Source organism: Podarcis liolepis (assembly GCF_965112155.1).
Source record: "Podarcis liolepis genome assembly, chromosome: 15".
Taxonomy (NCBI): Eukaryota; Metazoa; Chordata; class Lepidosauria; order Squamata; family Lacertidae; genus Podarcis; species Podarcis liolepis.
In genome coordinates, this window is record NC_139566.1 from 13,479,084 (window position 1) to 13,499,888 (window position 20,805).

A 20,805-nucleotide genomic window follows, 5' to 3' on the forward strand; every position below is an offset into this window, starting at 1 on the left:
GAAGAAATCACGCTACCAGAGACCATCTATGCTTGGAAAAGCCAAAGGCCTTGTGCAGACATGACTGCAGAAGCCACCTTTGATTGCCTGCTACGGGTGAGAGTGCCAGCATGCACATGCTCAGACCAGAACCTTGACATGAACGGAGGCGACTCGGGAAGCCAAGGCCACTAACTTTGCTTTTTTATTGGATGTGCAGCAGACGACAAAAAAAATGCAGCCTCACAGCCAAAAGAAACCAGACAAATGAACGAGTGATGCGCTTTCTCCACGCCACAGCCATCGGCAAAGATAATTAAAAACTTGGGAGGGGGGAGCGGGGAGGGAAAGAAGAGAGCAGCTCACAAATGGGAATAACTGCTGAGTCGCAGAGCGATGGGGCCACAATGACTGAGAGGCCACGCCCTGTGCTGGCAGGGTGCTTGATGTGAGCACACACGCATGTATATGTGCGAGAGAGACTAACACACCGCTCAACTGTACAAGTCTCTGCCTCTGACAGAGGGGGTGGGGGCGCCCTTGGACTGCGTTGCCAGCATCCAGAAGTCCCAGCTGCCCTTTTCAACAGGGGAAGGAGGGAGGGCGCAGAGTCAAAATCATCACCGAATTGCGATCAAACCAACATCCATGAGCTTCTGGATTTTCTGAGCAATGACGGGATTCTTCAAGTGTCTGTAGGAAAGGAAAAGAGGAGAGTTGTGTCAAGTCAGGACCTTTGTCCCCACCGTGAGGCCAAACCATGGGATGGGAGAAACTGGCAGCCCTCCAGGTGTTGCTGGACTTCAACTCCCATCAGCCCCAGCCAGCATGGCCAAATGTCAGGAGTGACGGGAACTATAGTCCTGCCACACCTGGCTCCCTCTCCCTGCCATAGTGGGATCTTTTTATCAGCATCAAAGCAAGATTTCACTGCAAGCAACTGACCAGAGCGTTTCAGAGGCCACAGGGCAGCAAGGTGCAACTGGGCACTGCATTGTCAAAGCAGTGCATATGTCTAGTCCAGTGTTTCACAAACTTGGGTCTCTAGCTGTTTTTGGACTACAATTCCCATTATCCCTGACCACTGGTCCTGCTAGCTAGGGATGATGGATGGGAGTTGTAGTCCCAAATCAACTTGAGTCCCAAGTTCAGGAAACCTTGATCTAGTCTTTATGGATGCGTTCTTCAAAGCTTACCTCCACATCATTTTTATGCTGAAAAAGCCCCCCTCGGCTTATACTCAAGTGAGGGTCCTTTCGGGCTGCTCCTTCCTCCTCCTCCTCCAACTTTGCCGCTGGCGGCGACGGAGGAACAAGCAGCCCGGAAGCACCCAGGTATGTGGTGTGGTAACCCAGCTTATACTCGAGTCAAAAGTTTTCCCAGTTTTTTGTGGTAGAATTAGGTGCCTCGGCTTATATTCAGGTTGGCTTATACTGGAGTATATACGGGTATTACCTTTATATCTCAACTCCCCCCGCCCCCCAAAGGACCTCAAAGTGGTGTACATATATTTCCCCTCCCCATTTTATCCCCCGTGTCTCCCTGTGAGTTAGGCTGAGAGACAGTGACTGACCTTGAGTGACACAGCAAGTTTCATGGATACACGGGGATTTGAACCCAGGTTCTAATCTGACACATTAGCCCAGAGTTGGTTAACTTGTTGCCCTGCAGATACTGCTGAACTACAAAAGTCCCATGAGCACCTGGCCAGCATGGCCAATGGCTGGGGATGATGGGAGCTTTTGTTCAGCAGCATCTGGAGAATCAAAGCTCAGCCACGCCAGGTCTTGCACATCTCTCTCTCTCAACCTCTCATGTCTCTCATGGCACCACACTCCAAATCTCAGAAACTTTTAACATTTCTGAACTTTTAAGAAGTTCTCAACTGAATCCAGAAGCATGCAGAATCAGAATAAATGTAAAACAATTTGCCTACATGCTGATCTGTGCTTATTGCTAGACTGCAAAGTGCTCTGTGTCTTTAGTGGCCCTCAACATCAAACATTCCACTTATAAACTAGAACTTCACTGCCTGTGAAGACAACATGAGGTGGACCAGCACATCATCTGAGTCACCACACAGGCTGTGTTAAGAGACATCACACTACCGTCCACACTGGTGCTTTCTCCCTGCCCTCACTTACTCGCTTAGGGCTTGTGGGTCTTTCTGCATCTGTTCAAGAATCAGCCTCATGGCCGGGTCACTCATGATCTGCTGCACCTCAGGGTCGGCCATGGCACGGCGCTTCACATCCTCAGGGTTGTCATTGCGGTTGTACTGGGACATGAGGCATCGCTGGTAGCCCTCTGTAGCTTCCTGTAGGAAATAGGCAGGACCATGAGGGCACTTCAAGATGGGTGTTTCCCCGCCCTCCTCCCTTGAATATTTTCACCACACCAACAAAATTCTTATTTCTCTGCATTGGTTTTGATCACAAGGCTTCAAGGCCAGATGGAGGGAAAGTTATTCGCCACCACCCCCTTGTGGGCCTTGAAAATTGTAAAGACAGATTCCGCGTAACTATTGCAACAACCTTCCTGGTGCCCCCTAGAGGCTGCTGGACCACAACTCCCTTCATTCCTTTACCACTGGGACCACGCTGGCTGGGGATGATGGGAGTTCAACACCAGCTGAAGGGCACCAGGTTGGGGGAGGCAGAAATAGAATCCCCTCCATCCCCAAATTATACCTGAACATCTCTGAATCACCCAATGAGATTGATGGAAAGTAGAATTAGGATACAAGAACATACTTCATAGAATGCATTATTAATTTGTGGGATTCACTGCCACCAGATGTGGTGATAGCCCTTGTCTTAAAATAGGATTTTAAAAAATCAGTGAGGCCAATTAACAGCTATTAGCCACAATGGCTAAATGGAAACTTCATGTTCTGAGGCACTATCTCTGAAGACCACTTTTTTTGGGGGGGGGGCAGGGAGAAACAGTGTGTGCCCTGCTTGTGGATCTCCCAGAACATCTGATTGGCCTCTGTAGGAAATAAGAAGCTAGACCACATGAATCTTTGCTGTGTTCTAGAAGGCCTGTTACGTTCTTAGCAACAACAGATGGGACAGATGAAGTGTGTACAGATAGGAGGAAAGAAATAAGCCAATTCGCTGAAAGTTCAGGAACACCCCATTCCCAGGAGAACTGATACCACCTCCCCCTTTGAAGGCTGGACTTCACTGGAAAGGCCCTTCCTTCATGACCATGACGAGGCTCAGTTTTAATTCCTCCCCGCTTGTTATTACCTGCGTTTAAGGGAAGCGCTTTCCCATTTCTCTGCCACAGCTGTATATCCAGGAAGTGCTCACCTTGCAGTTGGAGTCCAGCTCAAGGGCTTTCTGGTAGACATCCATGGCTTTGGTATAATCTTTCATTGCTTCCAGTGCTGCTGCCTTGCGTGTGTAGCCTTTGACTGCAAGCCAAGAGCAAAAGTCATCAAACTTTTGAACTTACTTGCATCTTTTACCCTGTCCTTCATATATCTCGGTTTGAGTCTGCCCACCCCACCCCCTTTGTTTATTCAAGCACCTTGTCCCAATTAAGTGCTCTTTAAGCTAACTGGCTGGCAGCTTGCCCCTCTCAGCCCAGATACTGCCTGGTGTTATCTTGACACAAGGTGCACCCCCCATCACAATGGGATTTTGCAGATAACTGGCTGCTAAACCTAAACCCACTCTCCAACCATCACTTAAGCTGCATAACCCCAAGTCCTTGCCTGATGACCTGTTCTTGCCTTTAACCTTCCCAAATCACTTCCTTCCAATTGACATATTCATGTACTTACTGAATGTGGGTTCCAGGCAGATACATTCTTCACAGTCCTGTGGAAGGAAGAGAAGCTGCTTTAAAAATTGATTTTTCAGGAATGAGTGCAAGGCTCATCTGCTCCTTCTCCAGCCATTCCCAGTCAGAAAAGCCTTCCCTCCATCTGTACCCCCGGATGCTTACGCCTCTGCTATCAGACTGCCAAGTTTGGGAATGGGAAGGTTGGCAGATGGGATGGATGTTAAAACAATCCATCTCTACCACTCCTAACCATGGAACCACACTGGGGGCCTAATTAGTCAGCCTAAGTGTGGGATTACCTTCAATTCCAGCAGGCTAGTGGTACCAAAGAATCAGAGATCACCTTCAGAACACCTCCCTGGAGAGGACTATAAAGCTACCAAGACCACATGGATTATCCTGAACCACCTACGGCTGTTTGTGGGTAGGTTACAGGCACAACGTTAGCTAGGCCTTGTTGTGCCAAGACACCTGAGCTTCTTTCAAGTAGTTGCTTGCAAAGCAGGGATAGGGAACCTGCGGCCTTCCAGGAATTGCTGGATTCAAACTCCTATAAGCCACCGGGAGAATGATGGGAGTTCTAGTCCAAGAGGTTCCCTATCCCTGCTCCTAAGCCTAGTTCACATAAGTGGCAGATGAGGTGGCAAATTTGGGTCTGAACTTCAGATTGCAAAGGTCTTCCTTATAAAAGAGCTCCCTGCAAAGATAAAAAGCTGGACACCAACAAGGTGGTTTCTTCCATGGCCAGATACCTTAGCAGCTGGAGTGTCTCTTGCCAGTTTCAGCTGGTCTACCAGCTATGGCTGTTGCTGAATGGGAATAGCCTTACCATTGGTGACCTGCCCACCTGACAAAAGTTGGCCTGTGGCAGGTAAGAATCTGGCTCACTGATTGAATTCAGTCCCCCACTTCTGGTGAAGACAATACTAAGCTTGATAGACCAACAGTTTGGCTCCATACCAAGGCCTACACCCCAAGTTTCTCTTAACTTCTGCATTGAATTGTCTGCCACAGAGCTCCCAGCCTTGTAGAGGATTTGGGGTCACATTTAAAGGGGCACATGTGCTGTGAACAAGGAGTGTGTTGTCAGACACAACCAACACTCCCCTATATTTGGCAGAAGAAGGAAAACACAGGCAGAAAAGCCTGTAACACTGAAGAACCCAATGAGCTTCTGGTAAGAGCCCTTTCCCCCCAGAACACAATTTGCACAACACTGGCCTAGGATCCTGACCTTTACTGCTAACTGGAACTCCAGCAATTTGGTGTAACAGGCAGCTCTGTTGCTGTACAGTTTGGCATCGTTGGGGTTGCGTTTGATGGCTTCTGTGTAGTGTTTCATTGCTTGTGGATAGTCCCCTGCGAGGGAAGGAGAGTCATTAGCTCATATAGATGTTTTTTGAAGGATCCAAATTCTCCACTTGTTATTTCAATAATCCTTACGAAGGACTGATTAGGCACAGCTAAGTGTGAACTCCATGCTGAGAGGCAGTTGACTTTCCCTTCGTATCCAACGTTTAGGCCATGTGTGCAATTTCATGCCTAGCCAAAAAATAGCACCACCCACGGAAAAGAGGGAGCTATTGGCAGGCTTGGCAGAACCAACAAGTTTGCAGAAGTACAAAAACATTCTAAATGTTTGTACTGATAACAATGTTAACTATAACCTAAAGAAGGGAAATCCCCAAAGGCAGCCTAATAAGGACTGGCTATACCATGGAATTCTGAACGGCTGGGGAACCACAATGGAAAGGCACGTGGGGCAAGGAATGGAATAGAGGTCCTGACTGATTGCTCCTGTTCACTTTTCTAGCTAGGAAGGGATGCTGCTTTCCAGCTCTGCTTCCTGGAGGCAATGGGTTAGCTACTGCGGAGAAGCAGGATGCAGGACTAGATGCAGCAAGGCTTTTCTTGTGTCAATAACCATGTTAAGGTAGGTTAGCACTATCAACCCCATATTGTAGATTGGGGAGGAGGCAGTTTTGGGAGAAAGGAGGCTTATCTAAGCCCCCTTGTGAGTTTATGGCCAGATGTGACTTGGGGGTCTTGCAAAGTCTGCACATTCTTTACCAAAACACATCAACTACGAAGGGAGGTCTGGTTCACCAAAGTAAGACTTTTGTTGAATTTTATACCATTCTAACTGGAACGTTATTACTTGCTTTTATAGCTGTTTTTATTGATTGTTATACCTGTACAATATATGAAAGAAATTTTATAAAGTGACCAGCAAACTACATTAGTTACATGGCTTAATATGCTCCCAGTTCAACACATGCCCTTACAGAAACTCAGTCACTATGGACAGGATAGTTAGGCATCTGGGCCTATTTCTTCTGCAAAAATCGATCACTCAGCTACTCTTGCCAGTTATTTCCTAGACAGTCTCTGCAATTAACAAGGAGCCCCCTGCTCTTTGCAGTGGCTACCTTTCAGTACACGGAACAATGGACTCGCAAGCACAATCCCTTACCTTTCTGGAAACACTCATTGCCTTTGTTTTTCTCTTCCAGAGCAAGATCAGGATTTATATAGGCGACTCTTTCTTGCTCTTTCAAGATTTTCTCAGCCTGAAACAGAAAGTGAGCTTGAACAGTCCTGTCAGATCTGAGGCAGCAGATTTATGAAGCAGCTAAGCCTTATTGAATGGATTCAAGGTGTCAGTGTTATTAGAAAATTTGGAGAGAGGGTCCCTATCCTTCCCCAGCAACCCTAGCCTAAGAAGACTGATAGCCAACCTTTCAATTGTAAGCAACAGCACACCGTATTATCATGCCAGCTTACACACCACCTACCTAAATGAAACAACTTTTGACTAGTCAGAGGACCGCATATAAAGGGAGCAGGGCCAAATGAGTCTCCTGAGAGAGTTCAGTAATTCAGCCACATCAATCCTGATATGGCCATAGTCCAGGGGATGTGCAGAAGAGCCTCCTCATCAAATCTCAAAGAAGTAAAGGAGAATGCGTTCCTAAGTAACTGGCACCGAAGCCACATAGGGCTTTAAAATGGTCACAATCACCCTGGACGTGAATGAATAGCCAGTGTTAACACTCAGGGTCATAGCCAACTATGTTATATTCAAAGTAGAACCACTGAAATTAATAGGTCAGTCAGGGCAGACCAAGGGTTCCCAAATGTTGAAAGGACCAGCTAGGAGGTGACATGACAGATATGTGCCTGGCGAGCCACTGTCACAGTAAACACTGAGCCAGCTGGACAAATAGTCAAAACCGATAGAAGGCAACTTCCTAAATGTCAAACGTGGTGCCACAGCTCAGTGATGGAACATATTCTTTCCATGCAGGCGGTCCCAATTTGGTGCACAGCATCTTCAGTCAAAAAGGAGCAGATAGCAGGAGATAGGAGAGACTCCTCTCTGTGCTCAAGACACTGGGGAGAGCTGCTGCCAATCAGAGTAGACAATTCTGCACAAGACAGACCAATGCATGGCTGGGAAAAACGGGTGGGCCACAACTGCATGGGGGAGCCAGAGTTTGCAGATTCAGCTGGAGTATGGATTTGTAGGCCAGCCACATCAGGAGTGGGAGAGGTTTCCCAACCCTGAGCTATAGCAAAGCTCTTGCAAACAAACACTTGCCTGTTGACACTTTTTCAGTACATCCGGAGTCCGGTGTTCAGCCAGAGACTTGTTGTAAAACTGAATGGCTTCCTTGTACTTTTCCTCCTTGAAGTAGGAATTGCCAATCCGGGCATAAGCTCTATATTCAAGAGAACAGGCCATGGAATGAGCGGCTGGAAAGCATCCAATAGGTGAAGAACCCTGACCCATGATTCCCAGGAGGCTTTGTTGCAGGGGAAGGGCAGGGGCATGCAGGACAAAGACAAATCCCATGCTAAGGGATGCTAGGAGAAATAATCTTTATATACATCTATGTTGTGAGCACATTTGGAATACTGTGTACAGTTCTTGCTACTGCTTCTTAAGAAGGATACTGTAAACACAAAAAAGAAAAGAGAAAGGAAGAAAAGAAAAGAAAAGAAAAGAAAAGAGAAAAGAAAGAAAGCAACCAAAATGGATCAGAGGGATGGATCGGGTGTATAAAATTCTGCACTATGTGGAAGAAGTAGATAGAAAGTGTTCTCCCTCTCATAATACTAAAGACCCAGGGTGGATTATCCAGTGAAGGTTGTTGGAAGGAGATTCAGCACAGGCAAAAAGAAGTACGTCTTAGAATCACAGAATTTCAGAGCAATGCAGAACTCTTTTGCTTAACATGGGGCTCAAACCCATGACCCTGATATTAAGAGTCTCATGCTCTATCAACCGAACTCTCCGTCATCGTGTCTTCACATACGTTAAATGATGGAGCTTGGCTATAACAAGATGTGGTGATTGCAGCCAACTTGGATGCCTTTGAAAGGGGATGAGACAAATTCAAGGAAGGAATTAAGCTATCAAGGGCTACCAGTGGCTGAGAGGGCTATTGCACTCAGCTCTGCTTGGGGCCTTCTGGTTGGCCATTGTAGAAAACAGGCTCCTGCTGGGTCAGGCCAAACGTCTATCTAGTCCAGCCATCTTCTTACATTTATGTTAGGCAGGCTAGGCAGAGTAGTGATTTTATAGCACAGCAGAATCTAGGTCACACAGCACCATGCAACAGAGTACATTTCAAGCCGTCATGACTCAAGTTTCCATTCAGCTCATGCATAAAGCTTTATTCAGTCAGCAGTCAGGTCTCATTAGTTCAGGGGTGGGAGACCTGTTGCCCTCCAGATACTCTTAGATCACAATTGCCATCATCCCTAACCTGTGGTCACACTGGCTGGGGCTGAAACAAGTCGGAGTCCAACAACTTCTAGAGGGTCACAGGTTCTCCACATCTCTCACCCCTGCATTAGCTCAACGTCTTAAATTAAGCAACCACGTTTTTAAAAAATCGAATGCTCTACCACATGGCTCAGTGGTGGGTGGAGCCAGAGGGGAAAGTGGGCAGAGCAAAAAATGTGAATGCCACTCACTTGGCAATCTGCCGGTAATCCTCCCGGTTCTCGCGTCCCACTTCAATGGCCTGCTTGCACAGTTCCCGGCACTTGTTGTAGTCCCCCTTCTCAAAATACACCGCTACAGGAAAAGGAAGGGGAAAGACACAGTCGTGAACCCCTGATTTCCCAAGACTGGGTGAGCTACAAACGAAGACCTCTTGCTGGGAAATCATAGCCTCCGTCTAGTTTTATTTATTATGAAAATAAAATTTATGTGGCGTTTGGCCTGCTTTCAAGCTATCAGTTCAGGCCTCTGGCAAGAGCAAGCCATCTCTTCAACACTTCGCTCCTAATCTTTGTGAGAGCAAGTTGCTCATTCCGAGCTATTCATGGTCCCACAACCTTCAACCAGCCTTAACTTCAGCCTCACTGCTTTCTCTGTTAGTACCCAGGAATGGACCAGTGCACGACAATGACCAAACATATGGGGGGACACAGGGTTCCCACCCCTGGTTTAAAGGAACCTTACTGACCTGGTTCAACTCCAGCCCACGCTAAGCTTTGTTTTTTGCCATTTCAAACCTACCATAAGGCTGTTCATGCACCTCAGCTCTGCCTGGAATGGGAAGAATGATGCCCCACAATCTCACCTGCTTGGTTAGTGATGTATGTCATATTGGTTGGATCCAGCTCCTTTGCTTTGTCATAATGCTTCAGGGCTACCTCAAAATCTTTCTTCTTATAAGCCTCATTCCCCAGTTCTTTTTCCTTAAGAGCCTGAAAGGCAACAGACACTCAACTTAATAACTAGTATTGCAGAATGGCAAGACATAATTCAGCCAAAAAATCTCCACCTTGCCAGAGACAGCATTTCTTATGCTAAAAGCTTTGTAAGTGTATTTCAAGGATGGCCATTTGAACCTGCCCAGTGTTTGAGATCAGTTGAGACCCTGAAAAACCACACCCCTCGCCCCAACTTCAGGTGTTAGGTGTGCAGCTACCAGAGAGCTTTATGGTTCTGGCATCCCAGCTGTGGAATACCCTCCAAGACAGATCTGCTTGTTACAGACATCAATATATTTTGTGGGCCTGGTGAAAGCTGCAGCATTCCTTTAATGAGGATATTTTGATATTGCCACATTTTTCTGATAATGGATTTCTGATGTATTTTAGTACCATTATTTATCAATTACATTCCCATTCCACCCAGTGGTTGACATTCTGGGCAGTTCACCAAAACAAGAGTATAGGGTTCTTTTGAACCAAGTTATACTCAAAGTAGACCCACTGAAGTTCATGGACCTAAATTTGCCATGTTGATTAATTTCACTGGGACATGTTAGACCTAATCTGTAAGATGTAAGAGTAAAGGTAAAAGACCCCTGGACGGTTAAGACTATAGGGTTGCTGCGCTCATCTCGCTTTCAGGCCGAGGGAATCGGCATTTGTCCACAGCCAGCTTTCTGAATCATTGGTCAGCATGACTAAACTGCTTCTGGTGCAATGGAACACAGTGACGGAAACCAGAGCGTATAGAAACGCCGTTTACCTTCCCACTGCAGTGGTACCTATTTATCTACTTGCACTGGAGTGCTTTCGAACTGCTAGGCTGGCAGGAGCTGGGACAAAGCAACGGGAGCTCACCCTGTCGTGGTGATTTGAACAGTTGACCTTCTGATCAGCAAGCACAGGAGGCTCAGTGATTTAGACCGCAGCACCACCCACTCCCTTAAGTACGAGTTTTTGATTACTGTGTATTAATTTTGTTTTTATGAACCCTCGGTATTTTGTATGGTAATAAATAAAACCTGTGATAAGATGACAGCTATAAAAAAGCTTTTAAGAAAAGGTGGCCAGTCAATATATCTTCTGAATAAGGTACATAGTGCTGAGAGGGAACACTCTACTATTGCAGCCAAGTCTCCTGGGCCAGCAGGCAGTACCTGCTTCTTATTCTCCGGCAGGTCTTCCTCCATGGGTTCTGGCTTGGGCTCCTTCTTGGGGGGTGGCGGAGGGGGCGGAGACATTGCTTCGTCCTCATCATCTGCACTGGCCAAGTCGACTCCAAGTAGTACCCCAAGGGTTGTCATCACCCGCGGGTCCTTTAGTTTCCTGTCATGAAGGCAGGCCACAAAATAGGTCACACAGAACTGCAGCCTGGTGGATTAAGTGCTGGAGACTTGAGGTTGCAACCAATGTTGGTCTGGCTCAGAACAGACCCATTGAAATCAATGACTGATGCAGGTCCATTCATTTTAATTAGACTACTCAATAAGATATAGGTGGACGTAGCCCCCAGGATCTAGTTCTGCACAAGTCAGTGTCAGACTCCATTTTCTAACTGTAAGACTATTGAATACTCCAGCAGCTTTGAGGGGCAGCCATGTTTCTGTGATTTTTCTGAAATGGACCAAGTCCATCAATTTTATGAAAGACTGTCTTAAAAGACATCCTGTTTAAGGCTCTTTTGAGGTTTTTGCTACAAACTTCCTATGAAACTGAAGATCCTTGTGCTGAACACATTAACTCAATTTCCAATACTATGCACGAAGCAGGTTTTTTTCCTGGTTGCTGCCGGACTTCAAGCACATTAAAAAAGTAAATATGAACCCTTAGTTAGAAATTTAGAGGTGCTCCTGGATATCAATAATTTTTCATTCCAAAAGACTTTGAATATACCAGGTTGAAGACATTCTGCTGAACACTATGTTTTATCTACTATGCCTGACAGTTATATTTTTACTTCTGCTACATTCTACTATTGTGATTTAAATATTTCTTAAGCTGCCTTGCACAATTCCTATATCCTGGAATTCATTTTAATGGTGTTCCCTTCAAGCGGTACAGCTGCCATGACAACCTCAAACTGCCCTTCTGTCAAGTTCACAAAATTATTAACTGTGATAGTTAAATTATATTCACACATACAAAAGCAATGTTATCTGTGAATGCCAAAATACTGGCAATGAGAAGCAGGATAAGACAATCACCACCAAGCTCCACTTATGAGCTCCCAAGAACATTTAGCAAGCTGTGAGATAGAATTCTGGGCCCGATGAGTCTTGGGCATGACTCGGAAAGACAATTCCTACACCATACAATTCCCAACTCCCACTCCAGGCACTTACGCCCCCAGGTCTGAAGGCTTGTTGCGGAGCTGCTCGATCAGTTCTCTGTAGCTCGGATCACTGAGCAAGCCTCTTGTGCGGGGATCACTCTCCAGCTTCTGATAAAGGTTGGGCAAGTTGAAAGGGTTCATGAGATTCCTTTCTGAAGGATGACCAGGGCAGGGGAGAGAAGAAAGGCAATATCAGTTTTGAGTGACACACAGCGGCATTCTTGACAACAGGGCCTTCCCTGCCCTCCACCATCTGTAAGCTCTGGGAAAACCCAGGGGGAAGATTACCTCATGGAAGGTGTGAGGTTCCTGCTGCCACATGCCCACATTATTCACATCTTTCAGCAGCTAGACTGTGTGGAAACAGAAGTGCTGCTGAATACCTGTGGTCCCCGAGCGAAAGAAACAGAAAGCCCAACCTACAGTTCTGACTCACACTAATGAGACTGAAGCCCAGCTATCTGCAAGATCTAAATTCCTTCTGGAATAGGTGTCTGCACTCACTGCAGGTCTTTGAGATAGCCTGTAGCTATCTTATCCATGCAATCTAGGGAAGTCTTTGCCAACCTGGCGCCCTCCATGATAGTGTTGGCTAGGGCTGATGGAAGATGTAGTCCAAAACATCTGGAGGGCACCAGGTTAAAGAAGGCTTTGATAAGGAAACAGAAGCACTCCCTCTTTCCTTCATTTTGAGTGAGTTCAGCTGGTGGAGCAAATGCACCAGGCACTGAAGACCTGTAGCTTCATGATTTTCTGTCAAGTAAAAGGGTATTGGGATGTTTGGTTGTGCTAGAGATGCACCATGATGTTTCTTCTCTGCGCTCCTCCTAGCAGTCATTCCTCCTCTGGTCACTGCTATGGATGCCCGATCTGTCGGTCTCCAGAAATTCTGTGTCACTCAAGAGCTATCTCCCTTTTTGTGGTTTCCAGAAATGGGTATTCAGAAACGTTATTGTCTCCAACTGTGCAGGCAGAACCTAGCCACCATGGCTAGAAGCCTCGGATAGCCCTCTCTGCCATGAATTTGTCCAATTCACTTTTAAACCCACCTAGGTTGGTGGCCATCACAGCCTCCTATGATAATGCGTTCCATAGCTTAACTACACACAACATAGTACTTTCTATTATCTGTCCTGAATCTTCCAACATTCAGCTTCAAGGGATTTCCACAAATTCTAGTTCTGAGAGAGGGAGAAAAACTTTTCTCTAGCCAATTTCTCCATGCCATACATAATCTGATAAACTTCTATCATGCCGCCTCGTCTTTAAACTAGAAAGTCCCAACACTACAACTTTTCTTCATGGAGGAGTTGCTCCATCCCCTTATTTGGGGATGTCTTTTTGTAACTCTACAATATCCTTTTTGCAGCGAGGCCACCAGAATGGTACACAGTACAGTTATGCTCTTATGCTGAGCATTTGAAAAGCTACATTTTAAATTTTAACCCGTATTTTAATTAACTGGGGGTTTTTTGTTTTTGTTCCCCCCCACCCCAATTATGTTTTATTGTAATTTTATTGGTGTTAGCCGCCCTGAGCGCGGTTCAGGCTGGGGAGGGCGGGGTATAAATAATTTATTATTATTTATTAAATCAAATTATTTTAAAATCCAACAGTCTTCAAAGCTCAGCCGTGTCGCTTAAGCTCTCCCAACTCAGATCTGTTTCCAGACAGATGTCAAGTGGGGCTCTCACAACTGACAGGCAACCACCAAGAAAACCTTCATGACTTCACTGGAAAAGCATGTGCCATCACAACATGGCCCTCTTATCAATAGTCAAATCCAGTTATATATGTATTTGATGCTCTTCCATTTTATTATTGAAATCTGCATCACAACCCCTGCACCAAAGCCATTTCCCTTTGTGGTACAGGGTACAGGCAGGGAAGGTTACTGCAATCAGTTGTCTTGTAGTTATGAAGCTTCATCAGCAACTTTCCCCAACCTGCTGCCCTCTAGATGTCAGGGGACTCCCAACTCCCATCAACCTCAGCCAGCATGGCCAGTGATCAAGGCTAATGAGAGCCGTAGTCCAATAAAACCTGGAGGGCAGCAAGGTTGGGGAACACTGCCTTTCCTAGGCCAATTTATCCAATTCCTTGTCATGGGATAATTTCTCAAACTTCCATGTCACGTTAGCCACAGAACTAGTTCATGTGGGCAAGTCTTAAGAGATAAGGAAGGAAGCAGATCAGGGTGTGGCTGCCATCACCTGCATGCCTGGACTCCATGTTTTGCAGCCCTTCCTTCAACTGTGCGTTGCCTGGCTCATGTTTCAGCCCTTCTGCATATGTCTTCTTGGCCTCTTCAAAGCGGTTCAGAAATTCCAAGGCAGCTGCCTTTCGGGAATAGCCCTTAGAAGAGAAGAGCAGCCAGGTCAGCAAATACGGTATGAGACAAGGCAGAGCAGCCAATATATCAGTCTTCCAAAACTCACAGACATGAAGGACTATACAAAACTCTAGTTCACCCATGCTTGAAGGCAGCTGCTTGACTAATTGACTATGCCAACTATCAGTTGTTGCAAACCAATGCAACAGTTGCAAGGAAGAACCTCCTTTAGCCTGCAGACTTTGCATATACAACGGTGGTGCATGACACACTTTGGCCAAGTATCTGCAGTATGGTGCAGTAGGTTAGACCTGGGTTCAAATCCCTACTCAGCCATGGAATTCACTGGGTGACATCAAGCCAGTTACTTATCTCTCAGTCTGACCTACCTCAGGATAGGGGTGGGGGAGAGCAATTTATGCTACCCCGAGTGCCTTAGAAGGATAAAAATGTAGTAGGAACTTCAGTAATGAATTTTTTAATTGTCTACACTGACCGATAGCGGCTCCCCAAAATTCCATTCAAATGAGAATCTTACCCAACCCTGCCTGAAGATGCTGAGGACTGGACCTTATACATGCAGAGGACATGCTTTACCACTGAGCTACACAGTGCTTCCCCAGCACACACAGAAAGAAAATGCTACGCCTGAACTGCAGTGACTTCATTGCCAGGCATTTAATGCCCACTTCTCTCTTGTTCCTTGTGAAGTGAGGGAGGGCAAAACCTTGGGGCTCTCATTCTGGAATCACAAGTCCACCAAACAGAATAATAGTATATGGCAAGGATAGGGAAACCTTCACCCTCCATACGTTGCTGAACTACAACTCCCATTGCCCTTGGCCTTGCTTGCTGGGGCTGATGGGAGTTGACAGTTCAGTAACGTCTGAAGAGCCAAAAGGTTTCTCACACCTGGTGTATGGAATGGGCATTTCCCCACAGCTGTGTCATGTCTCCTTGGCTAGAAGGGGGTTCCCCACCTTGCCCCACTCTGGCTTCAGTTCAATTGTCTTGCAAGCGTCTTCCAGGGCTTTCTGATATTCGCCTTTCTTGGCATAAGCAGCAGACCGATTGCTGTACAGCACATGATTGGCAGAATCCAATTTGATGGCCTCTGAGTAGTGCTTGATAGCTTCTGCCGTGTTGCCTGAGCTCAGGGCTTTGTTACCCTTCTCTTTCAATTCATTCACCTGGTGGGAATTAAAAAAGAAGTCAAAAGCTTGCTGAGGATTCCATGCACCAGTAACCCAGAAAAAGAACCTATTGCTCCAGTGAACTACTTCTTACCAAACTCTGAGCATCTCAGATGAGTAAATGCCCTGATTCTGACTCCCACTGTTGCTATAACCTTGAATTGAGGCATTTTTGCTAAAAATTGGAGTTTGATGGTCAGCAAGCAAAAGGCCCTCCTTTCTTCAGCAGACTTTTTCAGGTTTGTTTTTTTTTTGGGGGGGGGGGGGAGAAAGTAAGTTTCTGGCCCCTGTAAGTTTATTGCACACCCATTTTCAGATACTTACCAAAGGCAAAACACACAACTTATAGTAATAATACATCAATGCAATTTTTACATCTCTAGATAAAATCCTAGCAAAAGCACTATAAGGTAGGTCAGCATTACTTATCCCCCTCCTCTCAAGCTTTCCAGCTCCTTGAGTGGGATACAGGGTTAGCACCTGACTTTGGAATGGCTTGCCTCTTGCACTCCCATGGTGTGATTTTGCCTTTTTACATTTGATTGATGCTTTATGGCATTTTTGTACAGTGGTACCTCGGGTTAAGAACTTAATTCGTTCTGGAGGTCTGTTCTTAACCTGAAACTGTTCTTAACCTGAAATACCACTTTAGCTAATGGGGCCTCTCGCTGCCTCCGCCGCGCAATTTCTATTCTCATCCTGAAGCAAAGTTCTTAACCCGAGGTACTGGGTTAGCGGAGTCTGTAACCTGAAGCGTCTGTAACCTGAGGTTCCACTGTATTTTGTTTTAATATGCTGTTCACCACTTTGGCAGAAAGCAGCATATAAAGAGTAGGGGGCGGAATTGCAGATGGAGGGGCTGAGGGTGGCTTGTGAGTTAAGGGCAGATGCAAGATGTGAACCAAGGAATTCCACAGTCTCTTAACCTCTTAGCCACTAAGCAGGGACAGGGAGAAAATGGATCACGATCAACTGGCCGAGTTACCCATTCCCAACTGCTTAACAATAGCAACAAAACATTACTTTCCCACCTAAATTAGGTTGCTGAAATTAAGGAAGTACTGAACACAAATCCCAAGACTTGGAATATGTTCAGAGGCACCCTGCTCCTTAACTCTTACTCTGTATCTTTTGTACTTGACCAGGCATAGGAAAACCTGGCCCTCCAGCTGTTTTGAGACTACAATTCCCATCATCCCTGACCACTGGTCCTGTTAGCTAGGGATGGTGGGAGTTGTAGTCCTAAAACATCTGGAGGGCTGAGTTTGCCTATGCCTGTACTTGACTTTCATTGGTAGATCTTGGGAATGCGCTTTTTTGTTTTTTAAAAAAGACCCCCAAGTCTGCCTACCTCAGATTATAGCAACTGTAAGAAATAAACAGACTTCAGCTAATGAAATCTGTGCAGTGTGGCAACAGTTGTGAAGTGGTTCAGGTTTAGGTTTCTTGTACTCTAAATATCTGCAATAAGACACCAATTCTCAACCATCACTTCCAGATAGAAGTCAGTTGTTGGGCATTCCATTTTACAAGGCTCCCCAATCAACCTGGCTGAATTTAGCTGCCAGGGCTTATGCTGCACAGGACTGCATTCACATATGCATCTCTATAGGGAATAATATATTGCACTTCTTTGCAGTTTTATATGACACAGAAAGTGTTGAACCCTCTATTGCTTACAAGTAGGCGCACTTCTTACGAGTGACAGCTGTGAGACACTTCTTTCACACCTGAAGGTGAGTAAGTTGGCCAAAGCTGCTGCAAGATATTCCCAGCGACTGTTTCCCTCTAGAAAGAAATGACGTGAGCCTGAGGGACAGGCCCCCAGGTATGAGTCACCGCCTCCACAGGTAGCCAAGGGAGTTGAAACTGCAGCATCCGCAGCCCAAATGAATTAGCAGCCCACCATCTGCTGATGCAAATAGAATGTTGTCCCTGCTGTGTCCAAGGCTGCTCCTAAGGGGGACAGGAAGCTGGAGGCAGCTCCCTCTGAATCACGGCTCTATTCAGATAGGGGTTGCTTGCTGAAATTACAGACAGCCAAAGGGAAAACAATCTCCACTTAGCTGCATTAATTTGGGACAAACCGTTCAAGCTACACATGTAAGGATTTTAGAGCCCTTTCAGTCTTAGAGAGACACAGCTGTACAATAAAACACAGCAAGATGTCACATGCAGAAAGGGCACAAATTGGCAGGCAAGGCATGGAGGTGGTAAACTTTCTCTAGAAGAAGCATATTACCCTACAGCCACACACCAAACATTTAGGAGGGGCAGTGGGGAGAGAAAGAAAGCTGAGGCCAGTATTGTGAAGTGATGCAGGTGGACTACAGCCAGGTTGCCATGGTATAACCTTGGCAGATTCACCTAAACACTCGGCGCAATGGGCTCTGTTTTTCACTTGCCAGTGTGGAATCACCACCTTGCTAAGCTTGAGGCCTGTTTTGTTGAAGATTACTTTCTTCCTATACCCATTTTCACAGACAAAAGACACACTTAACAATTTGGAATGGGGAGGCAGCTCCTATGTCAGGAAGTGAGCTGGCACCATAGCTCAGTGGCATACCACATGCTTTGCAAGCAAAATGCTTTAGGTTTACAGTAGTTCCAATTTAAAAGGCTTTTTGCTAAGACGACTGGGAAAGACCTTAGTGCAACAGTTGCTAGTCACAAGAACTGCCTTATGAAGAATCAGGCTGTTGGTCCATCTAACTCAGGACTGTCTACACTGTCTAGGAGTGCCTCTCCAGGGTCCCAGGTAAAAGCCATTCCCAGCCCCTACTGGGAGATGTGAGGGTCTGAACCTAGGACCTTTTGGATACAAAGAACGGGTCTCTACTGTTGACCACTGCCATCACTCCCAAGTGTGACAGCAATTCCTACCTCAAAAGTTTCCTTCTAGCAGGTGCCGAACATGCTGCAACATGCAGGCTGTGATCGGCTCAGAAGGCTCCTTTGGAAAACAAACAGGCTTTTTAAAAGCTGCAATGCCCCACTGAGCCTTGCTCAGCCTAACTGTTTGCTCCATCTCACAAGGGTTATAAAGCTGCATCCGCACCTAAAGCACTTCACTCAGAAAACTGCCATCAACTTGCTCATGCTACCAAAACTATACAATTCACCTAGAAATATAGGAAGCTGCCTTTACTGGATCAGAACTTTGGTCCATCTAGCTCAGCACTGTCTACACAGACTGGAAGGCCTCCAGCTTTACACAATTCCAACTTCCAAGTCCTAGCAAGAGATACCAGGAATTACAGCTGGGATCTTGTACCAACAGAGTAAGAGCTACATTAAGCTACATTCCTTTGCCTAGTTCCAACGGTTCCACACATACTGTCACCATGTGCCCCTAAAGCTACTCTACAGATCTTCCTGCAAGATTATTCCGGCCGCAATCCAGGCCTTAGGAATCACAACCCCTAGTGGAGCTTCCATAAATATTAAAGATCAAATTTCCAAAATGAGGTAGAGCTTTTGGCATTTGTGCTATTTTAATTGCATGCTCCACAACAGGCTACTCTATCTACCAAAATCCATCAGGCTGCTACATCTTATTCAAGATGTCTGTCAGGATACTGCTTCCCTCATGGGCTCCACCTCAAAGACTGCATCCCAGGACTGAGGAGGAAGGTGAGGATTTCAGCTTGGGAGGGGAATACTGTAGTGAGGAACAATGCAGAGTGGGAAATGGGGATTACCTGAGGAGCAGTACTAGCTGCATTGGTGTGGGGCATAGCTTGAGGGGTAGGCTTTAGAAATAAACTTATGCACATAAATTACCTGTGATGGTTCAAGAGTCCACTCACGGTAGATCCACACCATACATTTAAATCACACCCAATGCACATTTAAAACTCATGACTTCCCCCAAAGAATCCTGGGAATCATAGTTTGTTAGAGATGCTGCGAACTGTAGTTCTGTGAAGGGAAAAGCTACAGTTCCCGGAATTCTTTGGAGAAAGTCATTAAGTTTTGAATGTATGGTGATACGGAAGGGTAACAATGGTATAGCACCATCTTCAAAGCATCACAGATTACTTATTAATATAAGTTTTTTCCTACAAAACCGAGCTCGCAAACCATGCTGCAAGGAGCCTCGCCTCAAGCTCTAACTCTGTAGCCACCTTTTTAATGGTCTCTCGTTCTCATGACCTCTTTGATGATACAGTCCTTAATTCCCATCCTCCAATGACATTATTGGTTCAATGACCCCTGCAATCAAGGGTTATGTACATTTTATGAAATTAATAAATCAAGCTTATTGCGATCCCTCACAGAAATCTAGTTCCTCTGCCCCACACACTACTGAATCTACCAGCCCCACAAAGCCTGCCATTCAGCCCTCCAATTCATATGCCACAGCCCCTTCCCCCTACTCCTAGCCCTGCCGTGATACCCTAGGACCCCTAATTCGGATGTAGCCCCATCACACTACAGTATGTATTTGCTGAAAACCCCTCCATGATGTCTGGCACAGAGCCCATAAACCTTCCCCACTTCAGACAAGCCTAGCCTTCCCCCCCCCCCCCGCAGACCCCCTTCCCCACCTCAGATCTTCACACGAGGCCTTGCAGAGCCCTTTATTTCTTTATCCCTTCAGGACCTTCGCAGTTCAGCCACTCCCTCCCGCCTCCCGCAGAAGGCCCCTTATGAGGAGGTGATCTTGCTCCCTTCAAGATCCCCTCATGACCTGGCCTACGAAGGCTTCCCATAATGCTTTGCACAGGTATAGCCGCCCCCTCTTCGCAATCATCCCGTCAAAAACTACTCTAGACCCCCTTCCCATTCCTAACACCCCCCTCAGTCCTTCCCATGGTCCTTTGCCCCGACCACCTTTTCAAAAAGAAACCCCCTCTCCCGTCAGAACCCCTTTTCCCCCAGAATCCCTTGCAAAAAATAATCTCAGCAGCACCTCACACCACATTTTCTCCCCCTCTCTCCCCTTCCCGAGACCCCCTCTAGCACCGCCACCTTCCCATGAGCCTTTGCGGTTACTAAAAAGCTCCAGCCACTTCGCCCACCTTCTCCATGGCGCCGGCCAAGTCTCCCGCGCCACCGCTGCCGCTTCTAGTTAAGCCTTTCCTCCTTCCTGCGCCCGCCTTTCCTTTTTCCCACCAGCCTTCTGGAACCTGCTAGAACCCTCCAGTCCCCGCCCCTGCCTTCTTATTGGATCCCGCCTGGCGCGAGGCCGCGCCCGCTACCCCCCTCATAGGGCGAAGGGGGAAAGGCGGGGTCTCTCCCTGATAGAAAATCCGTCCTCGGCACGCGCTATTGGCCCCAACGCTTGACAGGCCCGAGCGGGGCGGGGCTTGATAACGGCAATTGGTGTGCGTCGCTGTGTCATTTGCCAAGCGGCGGCCTCGTTCCTCTGGAACGTCCCGCCTCCGGGTTTCATTGATCAAAGCTGCGCTGCGGTCCTGTTGGGTAGACCGTGAGTT

The 20,805-nt window shown here is 46.6% G+C and overlaps 1 protein-coding gene across 1 annotated transcript; it reads right to left on the minus strand.

Annotated features, from left to right (window-relative positions):
- Nucleotides 1-161: 161 nt before the first annotated feature.
- STIP1 (stress induced phosphoprotein 1) lies at nucleotides 162-20,604 on the minus strand. Its single transcript, XM_083477803.1, has 14 exons — nucleotides 20,389-20,604; nucleotides 15,152-15,361; nucleotides 14,053-14,194; nucleotides 11,850-11,991; nucleotides 10,665-10,833; nucleotides 9,372-9,498; nucleotides 8,758-8,860; nucleotides 7,376-7,496; nucleotides 6,248-6,344; nucleotides 5,009-5,133; nucleotides 3,773-3,809; nucleotides 3,297-3,400; nucleotides 2,124-2,296; nucleotides 162-672 (listed from the first exon to the last, which is right to left on the minus strand). The coding sequence occupies exons 1-14, from the start codon at nucleotides 20,395-20,397 to the stop codon at nucleotides 600-602; spliced, it is 1,632 nt and encodes a 543-aa protein (XP_083333929.1). The 5' UTR covers nucleotides 20,398-20,604; the 3' UTR covers nucleotides 162-599.
- Nucleotides 20,605-20,805: the final 201 nt, after the last annotated feature.

Excerpts from the sequence above, each read along its gene's own strand:
- STIP1 (XM_083477803.1), bottom strand. Across the intron at positions 2,297-3,296 it reads AGCTGGACTCCAACTGCAAG|GAAGCTACAGAGGGCTACCA; the intron begins GTGAGCACTTCC and ends TATTTCCTACAG. Across the intron at positions 673-2,123 it reads GACCCACAAGCCCTAAGCGA|ACACTTGAAGAATCCCGTCA; the intron begins GTAAGTGAGGGC and ends CCTTTCCTACAG.